Below are 23,030 nucleotides of genomic sequence, written 5' to 3'. Positions count from 1 at the left end.
GATCTGTTTATTATTCATGCTAAAACCAATAAATAGAAAAAAGGATAGCAAAAACAACTACATTTCCCAGTACCGTACTTCAACATCCGCATGTACGGGTTCTCTTAGAGGCTTGTTCACGGGTTGAAGGTCCTTTCACTCCGACATCTTGACGGTGGGACATCATGGTAAGGGCATAGCGTGATTTTTCATTAAATTCGATGGCGAACAAAACATTTTACTCGGAAAATGACAGTCTGGATAGAACCGGATGCGTAGTTGGAAAATATTATTCGTCCGCAGCGTCCTGACCGTGGTTATGGATGGAATAACTCCATTTGATATTCCAGTTGGCCATGCTTCGTAGTTAACGTTACATGCGGCTGGCAGTACTGATGGTGCACTGCATGATCAGCCGACCATAAGATCATGTTGCCTATCGTGGCCCCTTTTGTAGAGATCTCAGTCCGACATTTCCCACACAAAAGAATCAATTGATCAGATTATGCAAACTGCACGCCAGTTCTCTGCAGACCACTGTTGGCCTAACTGAAGCCGGTTGTTGACTAACAAGTTAGCTTTCAACATGTAGCTAGGCCCTAGTTAGTTAGCTTAGGCTTATCTAACGTTTTAAATTTGTCACACTAAAATGTTCAAGGTTAACATCCTATTTGGTTCAATTCCAATTGAGGGACTCGTGGCTACCTGAATTCGCTAACCAACGTGTTACTCTTATCTTCTGTTAAGAAGTTAGTGCACTTAAACATTTCCAGCTAACGTTAGCTAGTTTTGGTAAAAGTGTGTTGGTTAATTCAGCATTAGTTGGATAATGGTACTGCGATCTGTATTATTCCAGCCTCCTAAGGACGCCAAAGGGAAGGGGAAGGATTCCGGGAAGTCCAAAAAGGACAAGGATCCAGCCAACAAATCTGGAGGCAAAGCCAAAAAGAAGGTATGTCCTGGTATCTTGATCTTTTTGGGGGCGTTTAGATATTACTTTGTGGTCATACTGGTTAAACTGTCAGGAGTGTGAGCAACATCAACAACCTCTCCATTTCCCCTGAGCAGAAGTGGTCCAAGGGAAAGGTGAGAGATAAGCTCAACAACCTGGTCCTCTTCGACAAGGCCACCTACGAAAAATTGAACAAGGAAGTGCCCAACTACAAGCTCATCACACCAGCAGTTGTGTCTGAGAGGCTAAAGATCAGAGGCTCTCTGGCCAGGGCTGCCCTCCAGGAACTGCTCAGCAAAGGTAAACTCTGAACCCTACTCTGATTCTCAAGCAGTGTTCACTCGTAGTGAAAGTGCGTATAGTACATGTTTGTCAGAATAGGCAGGCACCCTTTTGTATGGATTCCTTTCTGGTTCACTGCGCTGTCATGTCTATCTACAATATTATCTGGTTCAATTTTGAGCTTTGCTACAGTGAACCCGAAGTTTGAGTCTACAAGGCACGGACTCTCATGGGTCTGCCGCAGAGCCAACTGGTAGATACTTTTACAAAGCTGTTAAGCCAGCATTTCAACAACTCTTACTACAAAGTGAACATGTTTTCTAATGTACATCAGTTCTGTTCTCTTTAAAACATCACTTCTAACCCCAGTCGGCAGAAGTCCTCCTTCGGGGGAAGAAGATACAAGCATTTCGCTTCACCCACAATAACATCTGCTAAATATGTGACCAATAAAATTTGATTTTGAAGATACTGTCGTTTTGGTAAACATTGGCGTTGATCAGTGACTACCAAGACTGGCACTGCAACTTGATGTCTGCTCTTTCAGCATCATGTCTTGTGGATATTGTCTTAACTTGTCAGGGCAGTGAGTGGGTCAGTTGGTAATGTGGAACCATAGAATTTCAATATCTGTACAAAATAACTGACACGTTCCATTCTGCCACCCCTCTAGGCATGATCAAGTTGGTGTCGAAACACAGATCGCAGGTGATCTACACACGTAACACCAAGGGTCCTGAGGAGGAGGGTGGCGTTGTGGTTCCGGACAAGCCTGAGAAGCCAGAGAAGCCTGAGAAGGCAGCAAAGGCAGCAAAGGCAGAGAAGGAAGAGAAAGCATAAACCGGTATGTGTTATGCTAGTAGGCCTGATGGAACTAGCCTACGTTCTATTAAAAAGAACTGAAGATTCCTCACTGCAATTCACTGTTGCTGATATTACCTGATGTTAACAGGCCAGGTTGGAGGACTACTGCTATGAATCACATCTAAAACCATCTTGTCTTCTTCAGGTTGTGCTGTTGTAATTCCTGCATTCAGATGTGTGATGTAAGGTGAATAAAATTCTGAAAAGATACATTTGCCGTTAATTTTTTTATTTCCCTTGTAGTATTCTCTTACTCTCACTGATGTCTGTGTACTCATAATTTTGAAGAGACTTTATAGCTCCAGATGTAGGGCAGAGATTCATTCATATTGTTTCATGACAACTCTAATTGATATACAGTGATCCCTCGCCACTTCGCGGTTCACTTATCGCGGATTCGCTATTTCGCGGATTTTCATAATGCATTTTTTTTTTTTTTTTGGTGCATTGTGCTCTGCATTCTGATTCGCTAAAAACTCACTCCCGCTTCTTGTATCAAAACATGCTACGAATTGTGCTATCATTTTGTCGTCTCGTGCAGTTATGTGTACGTACATAAAACAGCTTGGCAAATTTACATTAAGTTGGCCAAATTATCTTGTAATTTCGAACATCTTCTAAACCCATAATGTCGACGAAACGGCCTACACGTGAGTCACTGTATTTGTATACATGTAATAGTTGCTAATTGTAAAAAAAAAAAAGTTTTCTATTTCGCGGATTTCACTTATCGCGGGTCATTTTCGGAACGTAACCCCCGCGATAAACGAGGGATTACTGTATTGTAATGTACACAGCAATTGATCTAGCAATATCCAGAAGGTAATGCCATTCAATCCACACAGGACTACAAACCTTGACTTTGAACAAATTGGGGTTACAATATCACATAACAATGTTGCCTGTGCATAAAAACACTTTAACTCACTTGAACTTCATTATGACTGTCATTGGCAAATAAAATCCAGGACAAATAACACAACCTGCCATTGACTGTTGGTTGTTTTTCAGTCTTGCCCTCACATCAAATCAGTTTGAAAATGTCATCCTGGTGGGAGAGGACAGGGCTGTGGAGTGCAACATGAAACTGAAGTGTTGTGGTGGTATTACGCTGTCAAAATGGTGCTTTGGGGACAGAAGACGAGCGGGCTGAGGCGTCACCCTGCCGAGGATGTGTTTACACCTCATTTAGTGTGTTGTGTTCAATTAGTATCAACGCTTCCCTTTGTAATGGGACTTGCCCAATCCTACCTTTGTGCTTTCACTTGAGCTGTATTTAATTTTGTCACCCATTAAATTCAGTAGGACATCCAAGTTCATGCCATGATCATGTTCCTGCATTCCATATAAGGTGGATTGTTTCCAATGCTTTTCTCGTAGGGCTACCCGGGATCCTTGGAACCCTACCGTAACCTTTTTTACATTTCAACTTCAATGGGGGTTCGGGGATGTCCCAAGGATCCAAGATAACAAGGGAACAATGCGTTTCTGCTTTCATCCATTTGAGTCAACAATGGATGTATGTATAGAGCTACAGGCAACTGAAGGGTATGAACTAAAACTTCTCTGCAGTCTGCCTCAGCTTAGGGGCTTAAGCTAAGGGTGTGAGATGCAGGGTAGCCTGATTGATGCTTTCGCTTGTCATTGCACAGCTCTACCTCGAGCTGGCTGCAGGACGCACACTGACAGATTCACAACCTCATCTGCCACTATGATGTCCTCTGGCATCCTGCCACGGAGAGAGCAAAAACATTTTTCCTTTTAAAATAAATAAATATTATAGTCCTTTTCATAAGTGATTGATTCATATGAATAACTATATGTATGCTACGGCGGCCAAATGTAACAATATGCACGTGTAATTGTTTATCTCACCAACTCCGGAATAACTTTCATTTAGTTTATTATCCAGATCTGTTCATTTTGAAACTAAACCATCAGATCAAATGGCACTTTTGTGTTGAGTGGTGGTTTAAGAAAAATAAAAAAGTATCCACATCAGCTCTGGACTGGAGCACATTTTTTTTTTTACACATTGTCAAATTACCAAAACATGCATTTAAATTAATCTATTTTACCTAAAAACAGATAAGCACATGCACCCAGCCATTTGTGTGTTTGTATTCACTGGTAGCAATTTCTCATGTCTTCAGATATGACAGTAGGATGAATCAAGGTTGAGTGAAATTATACAAAGCTCTATGCATAACTTCCCCACACTGCTTCCATTTCAACTTCTGCTACAATAACACACCCCTATCAATACAAGTTTTGTTAGTCTTTTGTACAGGATACGCATGGTAAATATCGTCCAACGAAATGCTTACTTGCAGGTTCCTTCTAGACAATGCAACACCAATAATACAAGTTAAGAATAATGACCGTGGAGGCTGCTGAAGGGAGGATGGCTCATGATGGTTGGAACGGAGCCAATATAATGGCATCAAACACACATAAACCATGTGTTTGATGTATTTCATACCATTCCACTTATACTGCTCCAACCATTACCACAAGCCCGTCCTCCCCAATTAAGGTGCCGCCATCCTCCTGTGTAACATAATGTAAATTGTAGTAGAATAGAATAAACATTTTAGCATGAGTATTTAATACATGCTGTAAAGATGTGGTCTGCCTGTCTCTTCTGTCACTGACAGCCCTCCACAAGATCAACTAGGTCTACCTGTCATACTGAAGCTGTCAAGAAGACCACCGCCAAACTCCCATGTCAAAGCTATAACTGAAGCCTCGTAAATTAGACTCAAGCGCATGCTTTTCCAGACACACTGTTATTCATGAAAGCTACGGGCACAAATCAGATTCCAGATAACTGATTTCCCCCGTCGACACTTTTGAATGTATTTCCCAGAGTCCCAGACACTGCTGTATCAATGAGCAGTGGCTGCTCAGAGAGACACATGATTTGAGAGGATAATCAACAGAAGGGAAGCCCAAGGTAGAGAGAGAGGTACATTGGATATGCAGGAAGTGGGAGCGCCGTCTCGTGGTGATTAGTTGGGGCAGTTCCATGGCTAGATTTATGGCACGCAGCTGTTGAACGCCTGACACATCCGAGGCAAGGGCTCCACCGCTGCTACCCCTTTTGCTGCTGTTGCTTCAGAGGAGCTCTGTTTGCTACCGGAGAGGAAGCTGTGTCTCAGCACACAAAGGTAGGCAACATGCTCTGCTTTCTTAACTACTTAATGTCATTGCTACTGTACGAGTCCGTGCTCTGTGAATATCTGCAGCTTTTGAATGCTCTAGTGTTTCAACTCAAGTCTTTACAGTCTAAACTTTGACATGTCTGTATGTGTCTGGTGGTGACATTGGTGTCCTGTTTTGCTTCTTTGTTTTTATTTTAGATTTGTGATTTTCATAGAAAGAGAATCTTCAATTTAAATGTAAGTGTATTTATTTCCCCAGAATTATTGTTTCATGTGCTGGTAATAATTTTACCATACATGGTCAAGAATATTGAAAGACAGACATTTTTTATGTCATTTATAATTTATGTTCATTGATTAGTTTTGCTCATGTTATGTCCTGTGGCTCTTTTAAAATGTAGAACCCAATGCTATGCCCTATGTTTAGAAGTGGAAGCATTATAGCAGATGGGAGATATGGACACAGCAGCTTAGACAGAGACAAAACACTTAGCAGAGAACGGAGAGGGCTTGGTTTTCAATTGACTTCTTTCTGACAGCTCATATCTGAGCTCCTCTGAGTATTGTTTTTTCCCCAGCAGTCTTTATAAGTGAATATCCTCCAGCTAACAATTTGAGAAAGTAATTTGTAACTCACTATTAAGTTCTGCTGGTGCCTGATCAGGTCAAAGTGGGGTGCTAAGAGAAGCCTGGAATCTCAATTAGAGTCAGACCCTAGTGATTTAGACAGGCAGTCAGCAGTATACACAGTACTGCTACAGCCCTTTAGCTTCATATGAGTGAAGACAGAACAGGGCAGTAAAAGTAGCATCACTGGTTTGAGGTTAATGGACAAGGGCTCCAAGATAAAAAAGCATCGGTAAACGTCAATGAGGTGAACTCAATACTCTTCATCACAGGAGGACAGTGAAATCTTTTGGGACTATTGGACTTTTGAAATTAGTTTAAAAACCCTTTCATGTGATCGGGCTTCATAAAGAATTGCGTTCAACTACTAGGCTTGTGTTCTGTGAAAGTGACATGACTAGCATTTTGTTTCCTATAGCACATTAGCTGAGGAGGATTCTTTTTGGCAAGGTTGTTTAAGGAATGTTTATTTGGGTTGCTATGATAGGATTGGTCTGTGGCTGGTACTCTGAAACTGGAGCCTGAAAACCTTCAGCCACCAGGCTGCTCCCCCTCTGTTGTTTTAGCAGTAGACATCCTAATGCTTCTCTTTAAATTAATTAGGTAGAGAAGATTCATTAACACCTCAATTAACATTTCAGAGTTATTCAACCTTTATTATTCATTTAGGCACTTTTAGGCACTCTACAAAACATTATTACAGTGTAATAAAAAATAAAAAAAGAAGAAAAATAATAAAAAGTGGTTGTCCCACTTGCTATCATAAGTTGAATGCAACAATTTGCTAAATGATGTAAATGTAATTGTTTTAACATGTATGCACTTTCTTAAATTCTTACTGCCAACACACTACATGGACATCTGTCATTTATATTCTATGGGGCCGTTTTTTAAAGCAAGGGTATAAGCCCTGTGTACATGGTTATTTTCAGTCAGATGTAGTTTGTATTCACTATAAGACGGGTCAAGAGGAAACCAATTTTGGGAACTGTTGAAATCCAATTTGTCATTATGATTTATCCTGATGACTCAGTCAAATTAATAATACAAAGAACATTGGTATGCAAAATAAGCATTTCACACAACAAGGTTTACTTCCACAATTCCCTTGTCGAGGTGATCCTTTGGTTAGGTATTTTTGTTACATAATTTGTGTTGTTGTGAAATAAGGGCTATTTATCACTGCTGGGCTGTGGAGACAGTGTGACAGGTTCCTGGGGAGAGGTGGATCCTGGTGGGGAGAGATACTCTGTATCCTTTATGCCAACACGCTTGCTGCCTTTGCAAGTTTACATGTTTATGGTAACAGCGGCAGGTAGATTAGTGGTTAAGAGCGTTGTGCCAGTAACCGAAAGGTCGCTGGTTCTAATCCCCGAGCCGACTAGGTGAAAAATCTGTCGATGTGCCCTTGAGCAAGGCACTTAACCCTAATTGCTCCTGTAAGTCGCTCTGGATAAGAGCATCTGCTAAAATATAAAAATGTAAAGCAGGAAAAAAGCTTTTTGAATCCACAATGACTAGGTGTTTATCATCTTCTCTGAAAAATCTCTTCCTATGGGACGGACCCAAGCAGGGAGCATGTATACTATTCATCCATTTACCTTTGATATAGTCACTAAGATATACAGTTGAGGGAGCAACATGTTGATATTAATTAATCATTCATTTATCTGAAAAGCCTTTGGCAAGTTTTTTGGAATGGGAGGTTACACATTTTGAGTTTTATTTTCCACAGAAAACTTTAAAACTTTATTTTTATACCAAATGTCTTAACAAACAAAAATGAGGAGTTATAATAAAAACAAAGAGCTATAATAGTACCACACATTACCAGTTAACTCCCCCAGCCTCTCCAGGTAAACCTTATCATTACATTTACATTTTAGTCATTTAGCGGACGCTCTTATCCAGAGCGACTTACAGTTAGTGAGTACATACATTTTCATACTGGCCCCCCGTGGGAAACAAACCCACAACCCTGGCGTTGCAAGCGCCATGCTCTACCAACTGAGCTACAGTGGACATTACTGGTTGGGAGCCAGCCAAATTACACTGAGGTGCTGTACTGGCTTAGCATCTGTTCATGTCAGGATAGAATTATAGTCCACAATGAAAAGTTGATCTTTAAACATGATGAAACCATGTTTACTCCTGCAATGAGGCAGAGCATCTGTCCATATGTAAATCTACCAAGCTGCTATGTCTCCATTCCAGACTGGCATGAAACAAATCAACCAGACAGTCAGTTTACCATTTGTTTAGTTTTTGTCAACAAGTTGAGATGTCAGTATGAAGTAAACAGCAGATCTTGGGGAAACTTCGATGATACAGAAACTATGTTGTGTGGAATGGTTTGTTGATTAAATGTGTGCATTTTGCAGTATTGGTGTCGACCATTGGAGGCTGGTGAGGGGAGGACGGCTCATAGTAATGGCTGGTGATGGAGTAGATGGAATAGAAAGAAGTGTTTCATTCCATTCCATCTACTCCATTCCAGCCATTACTATGAGCTGTCCTCCCCTCACCAGCCTCCACTGGTGTCGACAGAGATTAAATGAATTGAACAGATTCATTCATTTGTATCACCTTTATTGGTCACATTTAATCATTTTGTCTGTGTATTCTTTACACAGACACTCAAGGAGCGTTGAACATGATTCTAGGATTCAGTGTGGAGATTATTTGGTGAAAGGGCTTGTTTCATTGTCATTGTTCGTGAAAGGCATTTTATTTAGCTACTGCCTACAACTCAATACATTTTCTTCAGGCATTGACTTGAATGAAAGTATAAATGTTGATTAATAAATTAAATATGATACCAGCTCTGGCTCCATTCCTGTAGGGCAAAAAGCTATATGACTATGTGCTCAGCCCTCACAGCCTATATTCTCAGCGCATCCTTGTGAAATATATGACTCATGTTGTCTCTGCTCTTATATGACATAAATATGAAGAAGCAGCAATGCCTTTGCCATTTAGATCTCTGGTACTGTTGATTTATAGGACCATGCATTCCGATAGAACCCAAGAATCACGCTCTGTTCAGTTCTATTTGGTCTGGACTTAAAACGAAAGCCAGTGGAATGAGGACGAGTTTTCTCTCTCTTACTGTTAGCCATCTTTAAGTAGATGTCGGAAATATACTAAAGTTTTCCATCCGTGTTCTGGCCAGATATCCAGCAGATCATTAGTGACGGAGGTGTTTAGAGTCATAAGAACAGGCATTGTACTGTACATGGTTGCTAATGCTATGAGGCAATTTCCATAAGATGAAGCATGATGATGGTGATTATAAAGAGCTGCCACTTCAGGTTGATGTATAGTCGATGTCAGACATGTCCATTGATCTAAACTACCTCTTTCCATGTCCCTGTGTATTCCCCAGCAGATGGTGAGGGAGCAGAATGTCACCACCACCCAGGACAGCAGTGTCCCTGCCCCGGTCCCTGACTCCATCCATAAGATCGGGATCTACGGTTGGAGGAAGCGCTGCCTCTACCTGTTTGTCCTGCTGCTCATCATCATCCTCACCGTGAACTTTGCCCTCACCATATGGATCCTCCAGATCATGTGGTTTAACACAGTATGTGGGGTCATTGACATCGCTCTCCAAAGACCACTTAGCTCTAGTTCATTAATAACACATGCTGCCTGACCTTTACAGTAGACTACATACAGATTGTTGGGTGCTTGTATGGACAAAACGTCATATAATCTTTCCTGCATCAATGAAAATGTGAGATGTTTGTTAATGAGACCTTGTCCACATTCTGATTGTGCCCACATTTTAGACAGGTGTAGACAATCAAAGGACACATTGTGATCTGATTGTGATCAGATCATCCTGCCCACCTCCTTAGGTAGTCAGACATGCATTGTGTCTGGATATCTTACAAGTGTAGACAGATCTGGACAGAGAAACCATTAAAATCATCATTGTTCCACCCTCTAAAATCCTTGACAGGTGGCACCATTAACTGATTACATCAATATGTATCTTACAATAAATACATATTATTTTACAAGAATAGCTGTGAAATAATTTACATATAGGAAGAGACCAGGAAATCTGGTCACAATGCAGACGGATAACAGACACATTTTAATACCATGTGTAGACACATTTCTGGAAATGTGGGCACAATCAGAAAGTAGACAAGATCAGGACAAAGGACTCATGTTAGCACCAGGTATAAACGGGGCTTAGGAGTAACTGAAACAACACAACGCACCCTGGGAATATAGTGACTGCATTGGCAGAGAAAACACATCGATCTCTGCTGCTTTAGTTTGAGTTTACCCTCAGTCCTGGAGGGTATAGCCACATGTCTCTTATCCTTGGCATCCAATGGCTGCCTGGTTGAATGAATCAAATCCAATATTTGCCCTCTAGCAAGGTAAGCTTAGTTATATACACTTTTCATGATTCCTCCATCCTTTTGGAATATAGCCTGAGAGAAGTAGTTATTAGATGGAATTGAAATCAGAGATTCTGCTTTTGTTTCACGGCCCCGTGTAGCTCAGTTGGTAGAGCATGGTGCTTGCAACGCCAGGGTTGTGGGTTCGTTTCCCACGGGGGGCCAGTATGAAAAAAATGTATGCACTCACTTAACTGTAAGCCGCTCTGGATAAGAATGTCTGCTAAATGACTAAAATCTAAATGTAAATACTATTGGATCATTATCAGTCACTATTGCCTGGGGTGCTATGAATCATATATTCACTGCAGTGTGGTTAACTCCCAACACTGTACCCAGCAGAGACCATCACCTAAAAAGATTCACTCACCCTCCAGAATTAGAAACAACACATGATGTCACAAAAATCCTTGGGGACACTATGGTTATGGTTAGTGAGTTAATTTCTTGTAGGATACCCTGTGCAATGCCTTTTCTCTGATGCATTGCTGAGAAAATTATTTCTGCTTGTCATTTCAGGAAGGGATGGGACATCTAAAAGTAACATCGGACGGAGTGAGGCTTGAGGACGGCGAGTCAGAGTTCCTCTTTCCTCTCTACGCCCAAGAGATCCTCTCCAGAGAGGTAAGCAAACAGGCTCCTCTTCCTTCTTCTCTTCCTCATCCTCCTCCTCCTCCTCAAACACCCACACCCAGTCCAATAGGTTTGTGTGGAATAAAGTGGTATGGCTTCCCAAGCTCTGACTCACTGTCAGGAAACCATAGAAATCAAAGTTTGTTGAGCGGTTCCTGTTAAGAACGCTGGGCAATTACATCAAAACAACTTTCCTGAGGTATAGTCATTAAATACTGTGTATTTTGATATCACTCTCTTGCATAGTTGGGAAATGTGTCTTACTCAATAAGCTTTGGCAGTCCCTGTGGATGCACAGTGCAGCGAGTTCCTTATTAACCTCCTGAATATTTGTGGTGGAAAACAGTTGATGGTGTGCAATCCAGCAGCAGATGGTAACACTTTGCAGCAGTTGTTTACATGTTATGGTTTTTCCTCATTGTGCTTTGTGTCCCCTCACTCTATCTTTATGAGCTTCATTAAAAGGGCAATGTATTCACCATTTATAGACTGACACATTCATCACTGAAGTCAACAGTTTCTAATGAGATTCAGTGTTCATTATACACAACCTGCTTTTCACGAGTCGGCCAAATAGGCTACATCTCTTTAGCCCATTGTAACTAAATCATGTTTTCTGGAAGGTAAGAGTGATGACCAGGTACTTGAACCTGTGAGCATAACGATACATTTTGTAGCATTTATTGGCAATGCATCATTTTGGATTGTGCCCCATGTTCAATTACAGTCCTGTCCAGTGATATCTGATAATGACGTGCACAGGGTGCTCATTTTGTCACGTCTCCTCCTGTTGCTCCCCTCCGGCACTCTGATTCGCCGGTCTACTGAGCCACCGGTCTGAGCTCAACACCTCGGCAACACCGGAATGGAAATCCAACGCACCCTAATCACCTCCAGCGAACCTGCACCTCATCATCTCATCACCACCCCTGTTTAGCCCTGGACTGTTCTGGATGATGTTGTGTGTGATTGTTAAGCTTTGTGTAGTTTATTCTATGTTTGTTATTTTTCTTTCTCATTGTTAAGTAAACCTTGACCTTGTTAATTCCTGCGTCCTGCCTCTTCGTATACTCAGTACTCGTCACACATTGATGATCCAAGAGTTATTGTTTTCCAGGACTCCTCTCTCCTGGTGCACTCATCTGAAAACGTCACCCTCAATGCCCGCAATGAAAATAATGATGTCACAGGAAGTCTATCCGTAGGTAAGAGGACAGAAAACACACACTTGCACACAAACAGCATGCTGGCAATGTTCATAAATTGCACTATTCTACTGATATATGGAGACTTCAGAAATGTCATTCATGGACTTGTCCTGCAGCTGTACTGTATGTAATACAACATTAGCAATGTTAAAACCCCATTTAATCAAAACACAGCTTTCTATCATCAGTACCAGAATGGGCTATCTGTTACACCAAGGCCCTCAGGCCTACAGAGACGACTATTTGTGCACCTTTTTATAGCTGTCCAGCGGGGTTCGTTGAGGAGTGTGCCATAATTAGAAGGGTAACAAACGACTAAACGAATTACGGTGTTTCACGAGGCTGTTATGTATTCTTGGTTGTTATGCCATAAAAGGCATTGACCTATCTATGTGACTCTCTGAAGGAAGTTTAAGGCTTTTAAAGACCAGTTATTTGGTCTATTCCCCCTCAGACGTAAGTAGTTTGGAAAGAACATCTTGTTCTGTTCTTCTAAAGAAGATGGTATTGAAGTGTATTAAATATCTCACTTCCCAGAGTCAGTTTTACAGTAGGTATACCTGCACCCTGGCTTTATTTCCTATTAGAGGTGACAAAGTGGAAAAATTCATTCAAATGTTAAAGCTGCGTGCATTGTTTACATGTTTTAGTGATACAGCATATGATATCTCAATTATGCTAAGCCTATGTCTCCTAGTCCCACTGCTTTGACTGCTTCTGGTTTCTAATAATTCTCCCTGGTGTCATTTCAGGTCCAGATGTGGCCCAGGGAAATGCACAGAATTTTGTCATCAGCTCCAACACCAAGATGCTGTTTTCTGCCGACGACAAAGAGGTGGTTGTTGGGACAGACAAGCTCCGAGTCACAGGTACAATCATGTCTGCAGTTTCAGTGTCACACCACTTAGCCATACATGTGTATACAGCATTCCAGATAGGACCTACAGTGCATTCGGCAAGTATTCAGACCCCTTGACTTTTTTCCACGTTTTGTTACGTTACAGCCTTACTCTAAAATTGATTCAATCGTTTTTTCTCCTGCTCAATCTACACATAATACCCCATAATGACAAAGCATAAACAGGTTTTTAGAAATATCTGCAAAAATAAAAAATGGAAATATCACATTTACATAAGTATTCAGAGCCTCTCCTCAGTACTTTGTTGAAGCACCTTTGGCAGCAATTACAGCCTCGAGTCTTCTTGGGTATGACGCTACAAGCAAGGACATTCAGAGACTTGTCCCGAAGCCACTTCTGCGTTGTCTTGGCTGTGTGCTTAGGGTCGTTGTCCTGTTGGAAGGTGAACCTTTGCCCCAGTCTGAGGTCCTGAGCACTCTGGAGAAAGTTTTCATCAAGGATCTCTCTGTACTTTGCTCCGTTCATCTTTCCCTCGATCCTGACTAGTCTCACAGTCCCTGCCACTGAAAAACATCCCCACAGCATGATGCTGCCACCACCATGCTTCACCGTAGGGATGGTGCCAGGTTTCCTCTAGACGTGACCAGTGGCGGCTCCTGAAAAAATTCTCAGGAGGGGCAATTTTTCTGATGATTTAGGTGACCTACACACGTGCACGAGTCCGTGCACGCGATTCCAGATATCTTTACCTCTGAATAAACTGCCTTTATTATACCATATCCACCCTGTCCAAAGTCTCTACTTGGTCTCAGTTCTCCAGTAAACTTGTGATTATCAACAGTACACAACGGTAACAAACAATTGGGGGAACTCACGGGGCAGATAGTAACCACTTAAAAGGAAGCGATTCCCAAACCTTCCATAACAAAGCCATCACCTACAGAGAGATGAACTTGGAGAAGAGTCCCCTAAGTAAGCTTGTCCTGGGCCTCTGTTCACAAACACAAACAGACCCCACACAGCCCCAGGACAACAACAACAACAACAACAACAACACAATTAGACCCAACCAAATCATGAGAAAACAAAAAGAGAATTACTTGACACATTGGAAAGAACAAACAAAAAAACAGAGCAAACTAGAATGCTATTTGGCCCTAAACAGAGAGTACACAGTGGCAGAATACCTGACCACTGTGACTGACCCAAACTTAATGAAAGCTTTGACTATGTACAGACTCAGTGACCATAGCCTTGCTATTGAGAAAGGCCGCCGTAGGCAGACCTGGCTCTCAAGAGAAGACAGGCTATGTGCACACTGCCCACAAAATGAGGTGGAAACTGAGCTGCACTTCCTAACCTCCTGCCAAATGTATGACCATATTAGAGACACATATTTCCCTCAGATTACAGCGATCCACAAAGAATTCGAAAACAAACCCAATTTTGATAAACTCCCTTATCTACTGGGTGAAAAACCACAGTGTGCCATCACAGCTGCAAGATTTGTGACCTGTTGCCACAAGAAAAGGGCAACCAGTGAAGAACAAACACAACCCATATTTATGTTTATTTATTTTCTCATTTGTACTTTAACTATTTGCACATTGTAACAACACTGTATATATACATAATATGACATTTGAAATGTCTTTATTCTTTTGAAACTTCTGAGTGTAATGTTTACTGTTAATATTTATTGTTTATTTCACTTTTGTTTACTATCTACTTCCCTTGCTTTGGCAATGTTAACACACGTTTCCCATGCCAATAAAGCCCTTAAATTGAATTGAATTGATAGTAAGGTCGCAATGACACAGAAAGCAGTTCAATGTCGGGGTACAGAGTCGCTCTCTTACCAGGATCGCGGTCCGCTCTGACCAGGGTGAAGGTGGCCGGCTCCACTTCTCTGTCCGGGACTCATCCAGCCAAGTCTCCCAGCTGTATTGGGATTCAGCTGCCAGCAGCGTTTTCATTATTTAGTCTGTTCGTAGCGGGTATGTACACGATCAACAAGATCAGTCCAAAACCAACCACTGGAAATCCATGGTTGGCAAAATGTTTGTAAACTAAGTCTACAAATTAAAAACATAAAATAACGCCGCACTGCAGGTCGCAACAGAGACGCTTCTAGCCGCCATTGTCTTAGTTACGTTCAACGTTACGTCACGTATGACGAAAGCGCGTAAGTGCAAGCCCACAGACACCCATAGAGAATGTATTGAAAGCTTTGAAATGTGAAAAAAATAGATTTTACATGACAGGCTATGAGAGACTTCTGGGCGATTTTCAACTTGACTGAAATCGCCCCAAAAACGGGCGGGGCCATTTGAAGCACGACTTTAGCCTGATTTGACATTTAGTGGCTGGCAGATCAGACGTGAACACTGATAACTGCTGTTGCCGTGATATAATTGATTAGAAAAAAAATCCCTTCCTTTTCCCGTTTGGCAGTGCGTCGCCCATATCGCCCTATTGAACAAGCCGTCCCTGGACGTGACGCTTGGCTTTCAGGCCAAAGAGTTCAATCTTGGTTTCATCAGACCAGAGAATGTTGTTTCTCATGGTCTGAGTCCTTTAGGTGCCTTTTGGCAAACTCCAAGCGGGTTGTCATGTGCCTTTTACTGAGGAGTGGCTTCTGTCTGGTCACTCTACCATAAAGGCCTGATTGGTGAAGTGCTGCAGAGATGGTTGTCCTTCTGGAAAGTTCTCCCATCTCCACAGAGGAACTCTGGAGATCTGTCAGAGTGAGCATTGGGTTCTTGGTCACATTCCTGACCAAGGCCATTCTCCCCCGATTGCTCAGTTTGGCCGGGCGGCCAGCGCTAGGAAGAGCCTTGGTGGTTCCAAGTTTCTTCTATTTAAGAATGATGGAGGCCACTGTGTTCTTGGGGACCTTCAATGCTGCAGAAATGTTTTGGTACCTTTCCCCAGATCTGTGCCTCGACACAATCCTGTCTCGGAGCTCTACGGACAATTCCTTCGACCTCATGGCTTGGTTTTTGACATGCGCTGTCAACTGTGGGACCATATATAGACAGGTGTGTGTGTGTGTGTGTGTGTGTGTGTGCCTTTCCAAATTATGTCTAATCAATGGAATTTACCACAGGTGGACTCCAAGTTGTAGAAACATCTCAAGGATGATCAATGGAAACAGGATGCACCTGAGTTCTACTGCGAGTCTCATAGCAAAGGGTCTGAATACTTATGTAAATAAGTTTTTTTTGTTTTTAACACATTTGCAAAAATGTCTAAACCTGTTTTCGCTTTGTCATTATGGGGTATTGTGTGTAGATTGATAAAGATTTTATATTTATTTAATCTATTTTACAATAAGGCTGTAACGTAACAAAGTGAAGGGGTCTGAATACTTTCCGAATGCACTTTACAAACATTGTTTTCATTAATCTTCTTGTAATTTTAAAGGAATGAGAGCAATGTGCTGAATCACTGAGTTTTTTTCTTACATATTAAAGTCATTACTTTTTATTTGACATCATAATTACTGGACTGGATCAGTTTGACTTTTTCAGAAAAGTTGTTCTTGAAAAGGTATTGAAAGTCAGAAGCTCATTCATCTGAAATTACAGGAAAGGTGACAAACACTGCTTTTTAATTGAAGTTTATTTATAATTAAAGTATATTTATAATGTAAATTGAAGCTAACTAATGCTGTATGCTCAAGTTGCCTATTTTCCTTAAATATCTTAGTTGTGTCCAGTTTTAGAATTGATGAGAGGTCAGTGCCCTCATGCTGTGTGGGGTAATTAGCTGAAGAGAGTGCCCGTTGATAGCTTCATTATATCTCGGTCATCTGGAGCCTGACGGACCGCTGGACGGTGACGGTCATTTCACTTTAGCAAGACACTGAAGCTCTATAATGCAACAACAGAAATCCTGAGCAGAAGTTAACACAACCTTGGCCAGAAAACCATGCACCAACAGAACAAAGCTAAAGATGTGTATACTGTTGAAATAGCACTCTAAGACCTAGTGAGGCTCTATAGTGTGATGTCTAGTGAGTAGCTTTGCATGCTATGGTAACATACGATTGGCAAAAGTTGATGGTATTGAAGATGTAATTAGATGGCCAAGGGAGCTGTCATCCACAGTGATTAAAGCACTGCAAACATTCCCTCTTTCCTTCAAGCCAGGTGGTGGGAGGTGACTCTGAGCCTGTGCATATGTCATCCTCTCACTAACACCAGTTGACAAGCAACTAGGGAAACTATTAAATAATAATAAATAATATGCCATTTAGCAGACGCTTTTATCCAAAGCGACTTACAGTCATGCGTGCATACATTTTTGTGTATGGGTGGTCCCGGGGATCGAACCCACTACCTTTGCGTTTCAAGCGCCGTGCTCTACCAGCTGAGCTACAGAGGACCACATTGACTGCCAAGAACTGTAGAACCACTCACAGTACATAGCATAATTAAATAGAACACTATTTAATGACTGTAAGTCACTTTGGAAAAAGCGTCTGCTAAATGGCATATGATATTATATTACAATATGTATCTCCAATGATGTTTCATTGTAATTGACTATCAACTTAATGAGGAGCACCTTGTGTGTTGGTTTTTATTTAGGTCCAGAAGGTGCCCTGTTTGAACACTCTGTAGAGACGCCCCTGATCAAAGCTGAGCCCTTCAAAGACTTGAGGTAGATGTTGGATCTAATAATCACTGACCTCTTGGAAGAGGCCGATGTGAAATATTAACTCATAATTTCATGCAACTTGTTGTTTCATCACAGTCAGTCATATGTGGAACTGATCAAACTGATGTTCTCCTGTGTGTTTCAGGCTGGAGTCTCCAACCCGCTCTCTCAGCATGGATGCACCAAAGGGAGTCTTTGTCAAGGCACTGGCCGGGAACATCGAAGCGGCATCTAACATGGATGTTCTATTGCATTCCAGTGAAGGACTGGTGAGGCAATGTGTGATTTACTTGCTATTGACTGACAGTACTGTACTTACATTTTACACTACATGTGACAGAGACATGTACATTGGACGCAGATGCTAAGCTACAGGACTGTTTTGCTAGCACAGACTGGAACATGTTCCGGGATTCTTCAGATAGCATTGAGGAGTACACCACATCAGTCACTGGCTTCATCAATAAGTGCATCAACGACGTCATCCCCACTGTGACCGTACGTACATACCCCAACCAGAAGCCATGGATTACAGGCAACATCCGCACTGAGCTAAAGGGAGGAGCTGCCGCTTTCAAGGAGCGGGACTCTAACCCGGACGGTTATGAGAAATCCCGCTATGCCCTCCGACGAACCATCAAACAGGCAAAGAGTCAATACAGGACTAAGATTGGATCGTACTACACCGGCTCTGATGCTCGTCGGACGTGGCAGGGCTTGAAAACTATTACAGACTACAAAGGTAAACACAGCCGCGAGCTGCCCAGTGACACAAGACTTCCAGACGAGCTAAACCACTTCTATGCTCGCTTCGAGGCAAGCAACACTGAAGCATGCATGAGAGCATTAGCTGTTCCGGATGACTATGTGATCACGCTCTCCGTAGCCGATGTGAGTAAGACTTTTAAGCAGGTCAACATTCACAAGGCCGCAGGGTCAGACGGATTACCAGGACGTGTACTCCGAGCATGTGCTGACCAACTGGCAAGTGTCTTCACTGACATTTTCAACATGTCCCTGACTGAGTCTGTAATACCAACATGTTTCAAGCAGACCACCATAGTCCCTGTGCCCAAGGACACTAAGATAACCTGCCTAAATGACCACCGACCCGTAGCACTGACGTCTGTAGCCATGAAGTGCTTTGAAAGGCTCACATCAACACCATTATCCCAGAAACCCTAGACCCACTCCAATTTGCATACCGCCCTAACAGATCCACAGATGATGCAATCTCTATTACACTGCTCTTTCCCACCTGGACAAGAGGAACACCTACGTGAGAATGCTATTCATTGACTACAGCTCAGCGTTCAACACCATAGTGCCCTCAAAGCTCATCACTAAGCTAAGGATCCTGGGACTAAACACCTCCCTCTGCAACTGGAACCTGGACTTCCTGACGGGCCGCCCCCAGGTGGTAAGGGTAGGTAACAACACATCTGCCACACTGATCCTCAACACGGGGGCCCCTCAGGGGTGCGTGCTCAGTCCCCTCCTGTACTCCCTGTTCACTCATGACTGCATGGCCAGGCACGATTCCAACACCATCATTAAGTTTGCCGATGACACAATAGTGGTAGGCCTGATCACCGACAACGATGAGACCGCCTATAGGGGGGAGGTCAGAGACCTGCCCGTGTGGTGCCAGGACAACAACCTCTCCCTCAACGTGACCAAGACAAAGGAGATGATTGTGGACTACAGGAAAAAAAAGAGGACTGAGCACGCCCCCATTCTCATCGACAGGGCTGTAGTGGAACAGGTTGAGAGCTTCAAGTTCCTTGGTGTCCACATCACCAACGAACTATCATGGTCCAAACACACCAAGACAGTCGTGAAGAGGGCACGACAAAGCCTATTCCCCCTCAGGAGACTGAAAAGATTTGGCATGGGTCCTCAGATCCTCAAAAAAATTATACAGCTGCACCATCGAGAGCATCCTGACTGGTTGCATCACCGCCTGGTATGGCAACTGCTCGGCCTCCGACCGCAAGGCACTACAGAGGGTAGTGCGTACAGCCCAGTACATCACTGGGGCCAAGCTTCCTGCCATCCAGGACCTCTATACCAGGCGGTGTCAGAGGAAGGCCCTCAAAATTGTCAAAGACTCCAGCCACCCTAGTCATAGACTGTTCTCTCTGCTACCACATGGCAAGCGGTACCGGCGTGCCAAGTCTAGGTCCAAAAGACTTCTCAACAGCTTCTACCCCCAAGCCATAAGACTCCTGAACAGCTAATCATGGCTACCCAAACTATTTGCACTGCCCCCCCACCCCCACCCCATCTATTTATGTATAGTCACTTTAACTCTACCCACGTACATATTACCTCAACTAGCCGGTGCCCCCGCATATTGACTCTGCACCGGTACCCCCGCACATTGACTCTGCACCGGTACCCCCCTGTATATATAGCCTCCCTACTGTTATTTTATTTTACACTTTTTTTGTTGTCGTTTTATTTTACTTTTTTTATTATAATAATAATAATAATAATAATATGCCATTTAGCAGACGCTTTTATCCAAAGCGACTTACAGTCATGCGTGCATACATTTTTGTGTATGGGTGGTCCCGGGGATCGAACCCACTACCTTGGCGTTACAAGCGCCGTGCTCTACCAGCTGAGCTACAAAGTACATGCATTGTTGGGTAAGGGCTGTAAGTAAGCATTTCACTGTAATGTCTACACCTGTTGTATTCGGCGCATGTGGCCAATAAAAATTGATTCGACTTACTCACTGGCCTTGATATCTATAAATAGCAGTGATGCTGTCCCCTAGTGGCATGTAAATGTATGTATTTCAGCAGTGGTGTGTTCTGCGTCTGACCCCGCCCTTTGTGTGTTGTCTGTGTAGGTGATTCTGGATGCCGAGACGGTGCGTCTGCCTAGTCTCCCCCTGGGACATGGAGGGGTGTCTGGAAATGCTCAGGGACTCTACGAAGTGTGTGTCTGTCCCAGCGGAAAGCTGTTCCTGTCCAAGGCTGGGGTCACCTCTACGTGCAGCAAAAGCCAAGAGTGCTAGCGTGTGTCTTTGCCATCAGATTATACCATGGTGAATGAAAATGCCTTCATATTGGGTACTCTGAAACACTTTCAAATGAATCCTCAAAAAAGCAAAAAAACAACCACAACTTTTCATATCTGAACAAAACTGCCAGTTGAACTGCAGGCATATCCTCCTAAGTAATTTATCCATGGTGCATTTATTGATTGAAGTTTGAGAATATTTTACTATGTAACTGAAACAGTGACATGACAACTTTATACCACATTAATAAGTGGCTTACTCATGCAGTATAGTTGTTGATAACATTTTATGTTTACACTGAGTTGAGATTATTGTTTATTTTATAATTACAGTATTATGGCTGGGCAATGAGGAGCTGGTTAACAGATTACATCCTATGCAATATGTTTTTTGTGGTGCAATAATATAGGACTTTATGTGGGCCCAATTTCCTGGACCCAGATGAAGCCTAGTCCACAATGGAGAATCTCCCATTGAAAGTGATTTTTAGTGTAGGCTTAATCTGGGGCCGGGAAACCGGCCCTTAGGGTATTAATATATTGTGCAAATGGAGAGAAAAGCATGATATGATCTAGTCTGTAGATACACTGAGTATACCAAACATTAGGAACACCTTCCTAATTAGATTATAGTCAGTCAAACTAATCTGTATATTGGGCGCAACTTTGGTTTTAGAAGTGGGGGGAACATATTCTTTTTTTATCCAGTCGGATAAACACTCCAAACAGCCTACCCGACCGCTCGGAGGCGTCCACATGGTCCTAAAGCACACAGTTGCCTCGTTTTGTATCACATTCCAATGATAAAACTGGGGGGGGGGGGACAAAAATGCAATTTCAGAATGTGGGGGGGACATGTCCCCCCGTCCCCTTTGAAAGTTGCGCCCCTGATTGTAAGTAATAACTTTTTGGTAACTAAGCCCCTTTTTCTACTTACCAAAGTCAGATGAACTCATGGATACCATTTGTATATCTCTGCATGCAGTTTGAAGGAAGTTTTAAGGTACTTTCTGGAGCCATTGCGAACTAGTGCAATGACTGGAAGTGTACAGGAACAGCTAGCATGCATTTTCATCACTCTCTCAAATGTGCTATATTTTCTTTATCAATACATGATTGTGTTTCTATCTCCTGCCTTGGTATAGGTCAATAAATTAAGTAGGCTATGATGTCACACTCCTAATCCTATTGCACTGCAATACTGTAGCCTACCCATAGCCTACTGTCACATATCAAGGCTACCGGTCTATTTACTTTCGTACATGCTTGGCTATTGAATTAGCGATTGATAAATGGTAGCCTACTATTTGTTGTGTAGTGCAAATAATTTAAACCAGTTATGTCAGAAAAGGAGACGTCCTGCATTATGATTATGATTTCGGCCTATATAATAAAAGTAAAATAAACACAGACGACATGCTGCTATGCAATCTCCTTACCAATGGCAAATGCATCTGTTTTATCATTAGGCCTATGTTTGAATATTTTTATTAGCCTACCATCATTATAATTCCTGTGCATCAAACACCTCCCATTTTCCCCAAACAAACAATAAGCCTATTTTTTGTGCACATGAGCCTTTGATAAATGAGGCCCCTGTAGCCTACTTCCCACAATAAGTTGAGTGAATTTTGGCCCATTCCTCCTGACAGAGCTGATGTAACTGAGTCAGGTTTGTAGGCGTCCTTGCTCGCACAAACTTTTTCAGTTCTGCCCACACATTTTCTATAGGATTGAGGTCAGGGCTTTGTGATGGCCACTCCAATACCTTGACTTTGTTGTCCTTAAGCCATTTTACCACAACTTTGGAAGTATGCTTGGGGTCATTGTCCATTTGTAAGATCCATTTGCGACCAAGCTTTAACTTCCTGACTGATGTCTTGAGATGTTGCTTCAATATATCCACATACAGTGGGGAAAAAAAGTATTTAGTCAGCCACCAATTGTGCAAGTTCTCCCACTTAAAAAGATGAGAGAGGCCTGTAATTTTCATCATAGGTACACGTCAACTATGACAGACAAAATGAGGAAAAAAAATCCAGAAAATCACATTGTAGGATTTTTTATGAATTTATTTGCAAATTATGGTGGAAAATAAGTATTTGGTCAATAACAAAAGTTTCTCAATACTTTGTTATATACTAGGGGTGTAACGATTCGTTTTAACAACGATTCGATTTGTATCACGATTCGTGGTTGTCGATACGATTCAAGGACGATATTGGTTCATTTAGAACGATACGATCCGAAATGATTCAGTGACTTGAAATCGATTCAGTAACCTTTTAGCCAAAAATTCAACCAGTGTGACTGAAATAAATACCTGGATACTGGACAGTGCAGGT

The 23,030-nt window shown here is 42.3% G+C and overlaps 2 protein-coding genes across 4 annotated transcripts; both read left to right on the top strand.

Moving 5' to 3' along the window:
- Positions 1 to 100: 100 nt before the first annotated feature.
- On the top strand, positions 101 to 2,287 carry LOC311105625 (small ribosomal subunit protein eS25-like). Its single transcript, XM_084147827.1, has 4 exons — positions 101 to 167; positions 836 to 931; positions 1,048 to 1,231; positions 1,887 to 2,287. The coding sequence occupies exons 1-4, from the start codon at positions 165 to 167 to the stop codon at positions 2,051 to 2,053; spliced, it is 450 nt and encodes a 149-aa protein (XP_084003953.1). The 5' UTR covers positions 101 to 164; the 3' UTR covers positions 2,054 to 2,287.
- Positions 2,288 to 5,188: 2,901 nt separating this feature from the next.
- LOC311105611 (gamma-sarcoglycan-like) lies at positions 5,189 to 22,122 on the top strand. Of its 3 annotated transcripts, XM_084147810.1 has the most exons (9): positions 5,203 to 5,247; positions 5,440 to 5,478; positions 9,254 to 9,451; positions 10,806 to 10,910; positions 12,037 to 12,124; positions 12,880 to 12,996; positions 17,583 to 17,655; positions 17,798 to 17,921; positions 20,513 to 22,122. In XM_084147810.1, exons 3-9 carry the CDS (start codon positions 9,257 to 9,259, stop codon positions 20,678 to 20,680), a joined length of 870 nt encoding a protein of 289 aa, XP_084003936.1. In that variant the 5' UTR covers positions 5,203 to 5,247; positions 5,440 to 5,478; positions 9,254 to 9,256; the 3' UTR covers positions 20,681 to 22,122. The 3 variants fall into 3 exon arrangements, with proteins under 3 accessions (XP_084003938.1, XP_084003936.1, XP_084003937.1); XM_084147812.1 differs by lacking the exon at positions 5,440 to 5,478 and having other exon boundaries at positions 5,189 to 5,247; XM_084147811.1 differs by lacking the exon at positions 5,440 to 5,478 and having other exon boundaries at positions 9,257 to 9,451.
- The last annotated feature ends 908 nt before the right edge of the window (positions 22,123 to 23,030 follow it).

This window comes from Coregonus lavaretus (assembly GCF_964263955.1).
Source record: "Coregonus lavaretus genome assembly, chromosome: 30".
Classification (NCBI taxonomy): Eukaryota; Metazoa; Chordata; class Actinopteri; order Salmoniformes; family Salmonidae; genus Coregonus; species Coregonus lavaretus.
The sequence above is the reverse complement of the archived record's forward strand: the minus strand, read 5'-3'. Positions and strand labels throughout refer to the sequence as shown.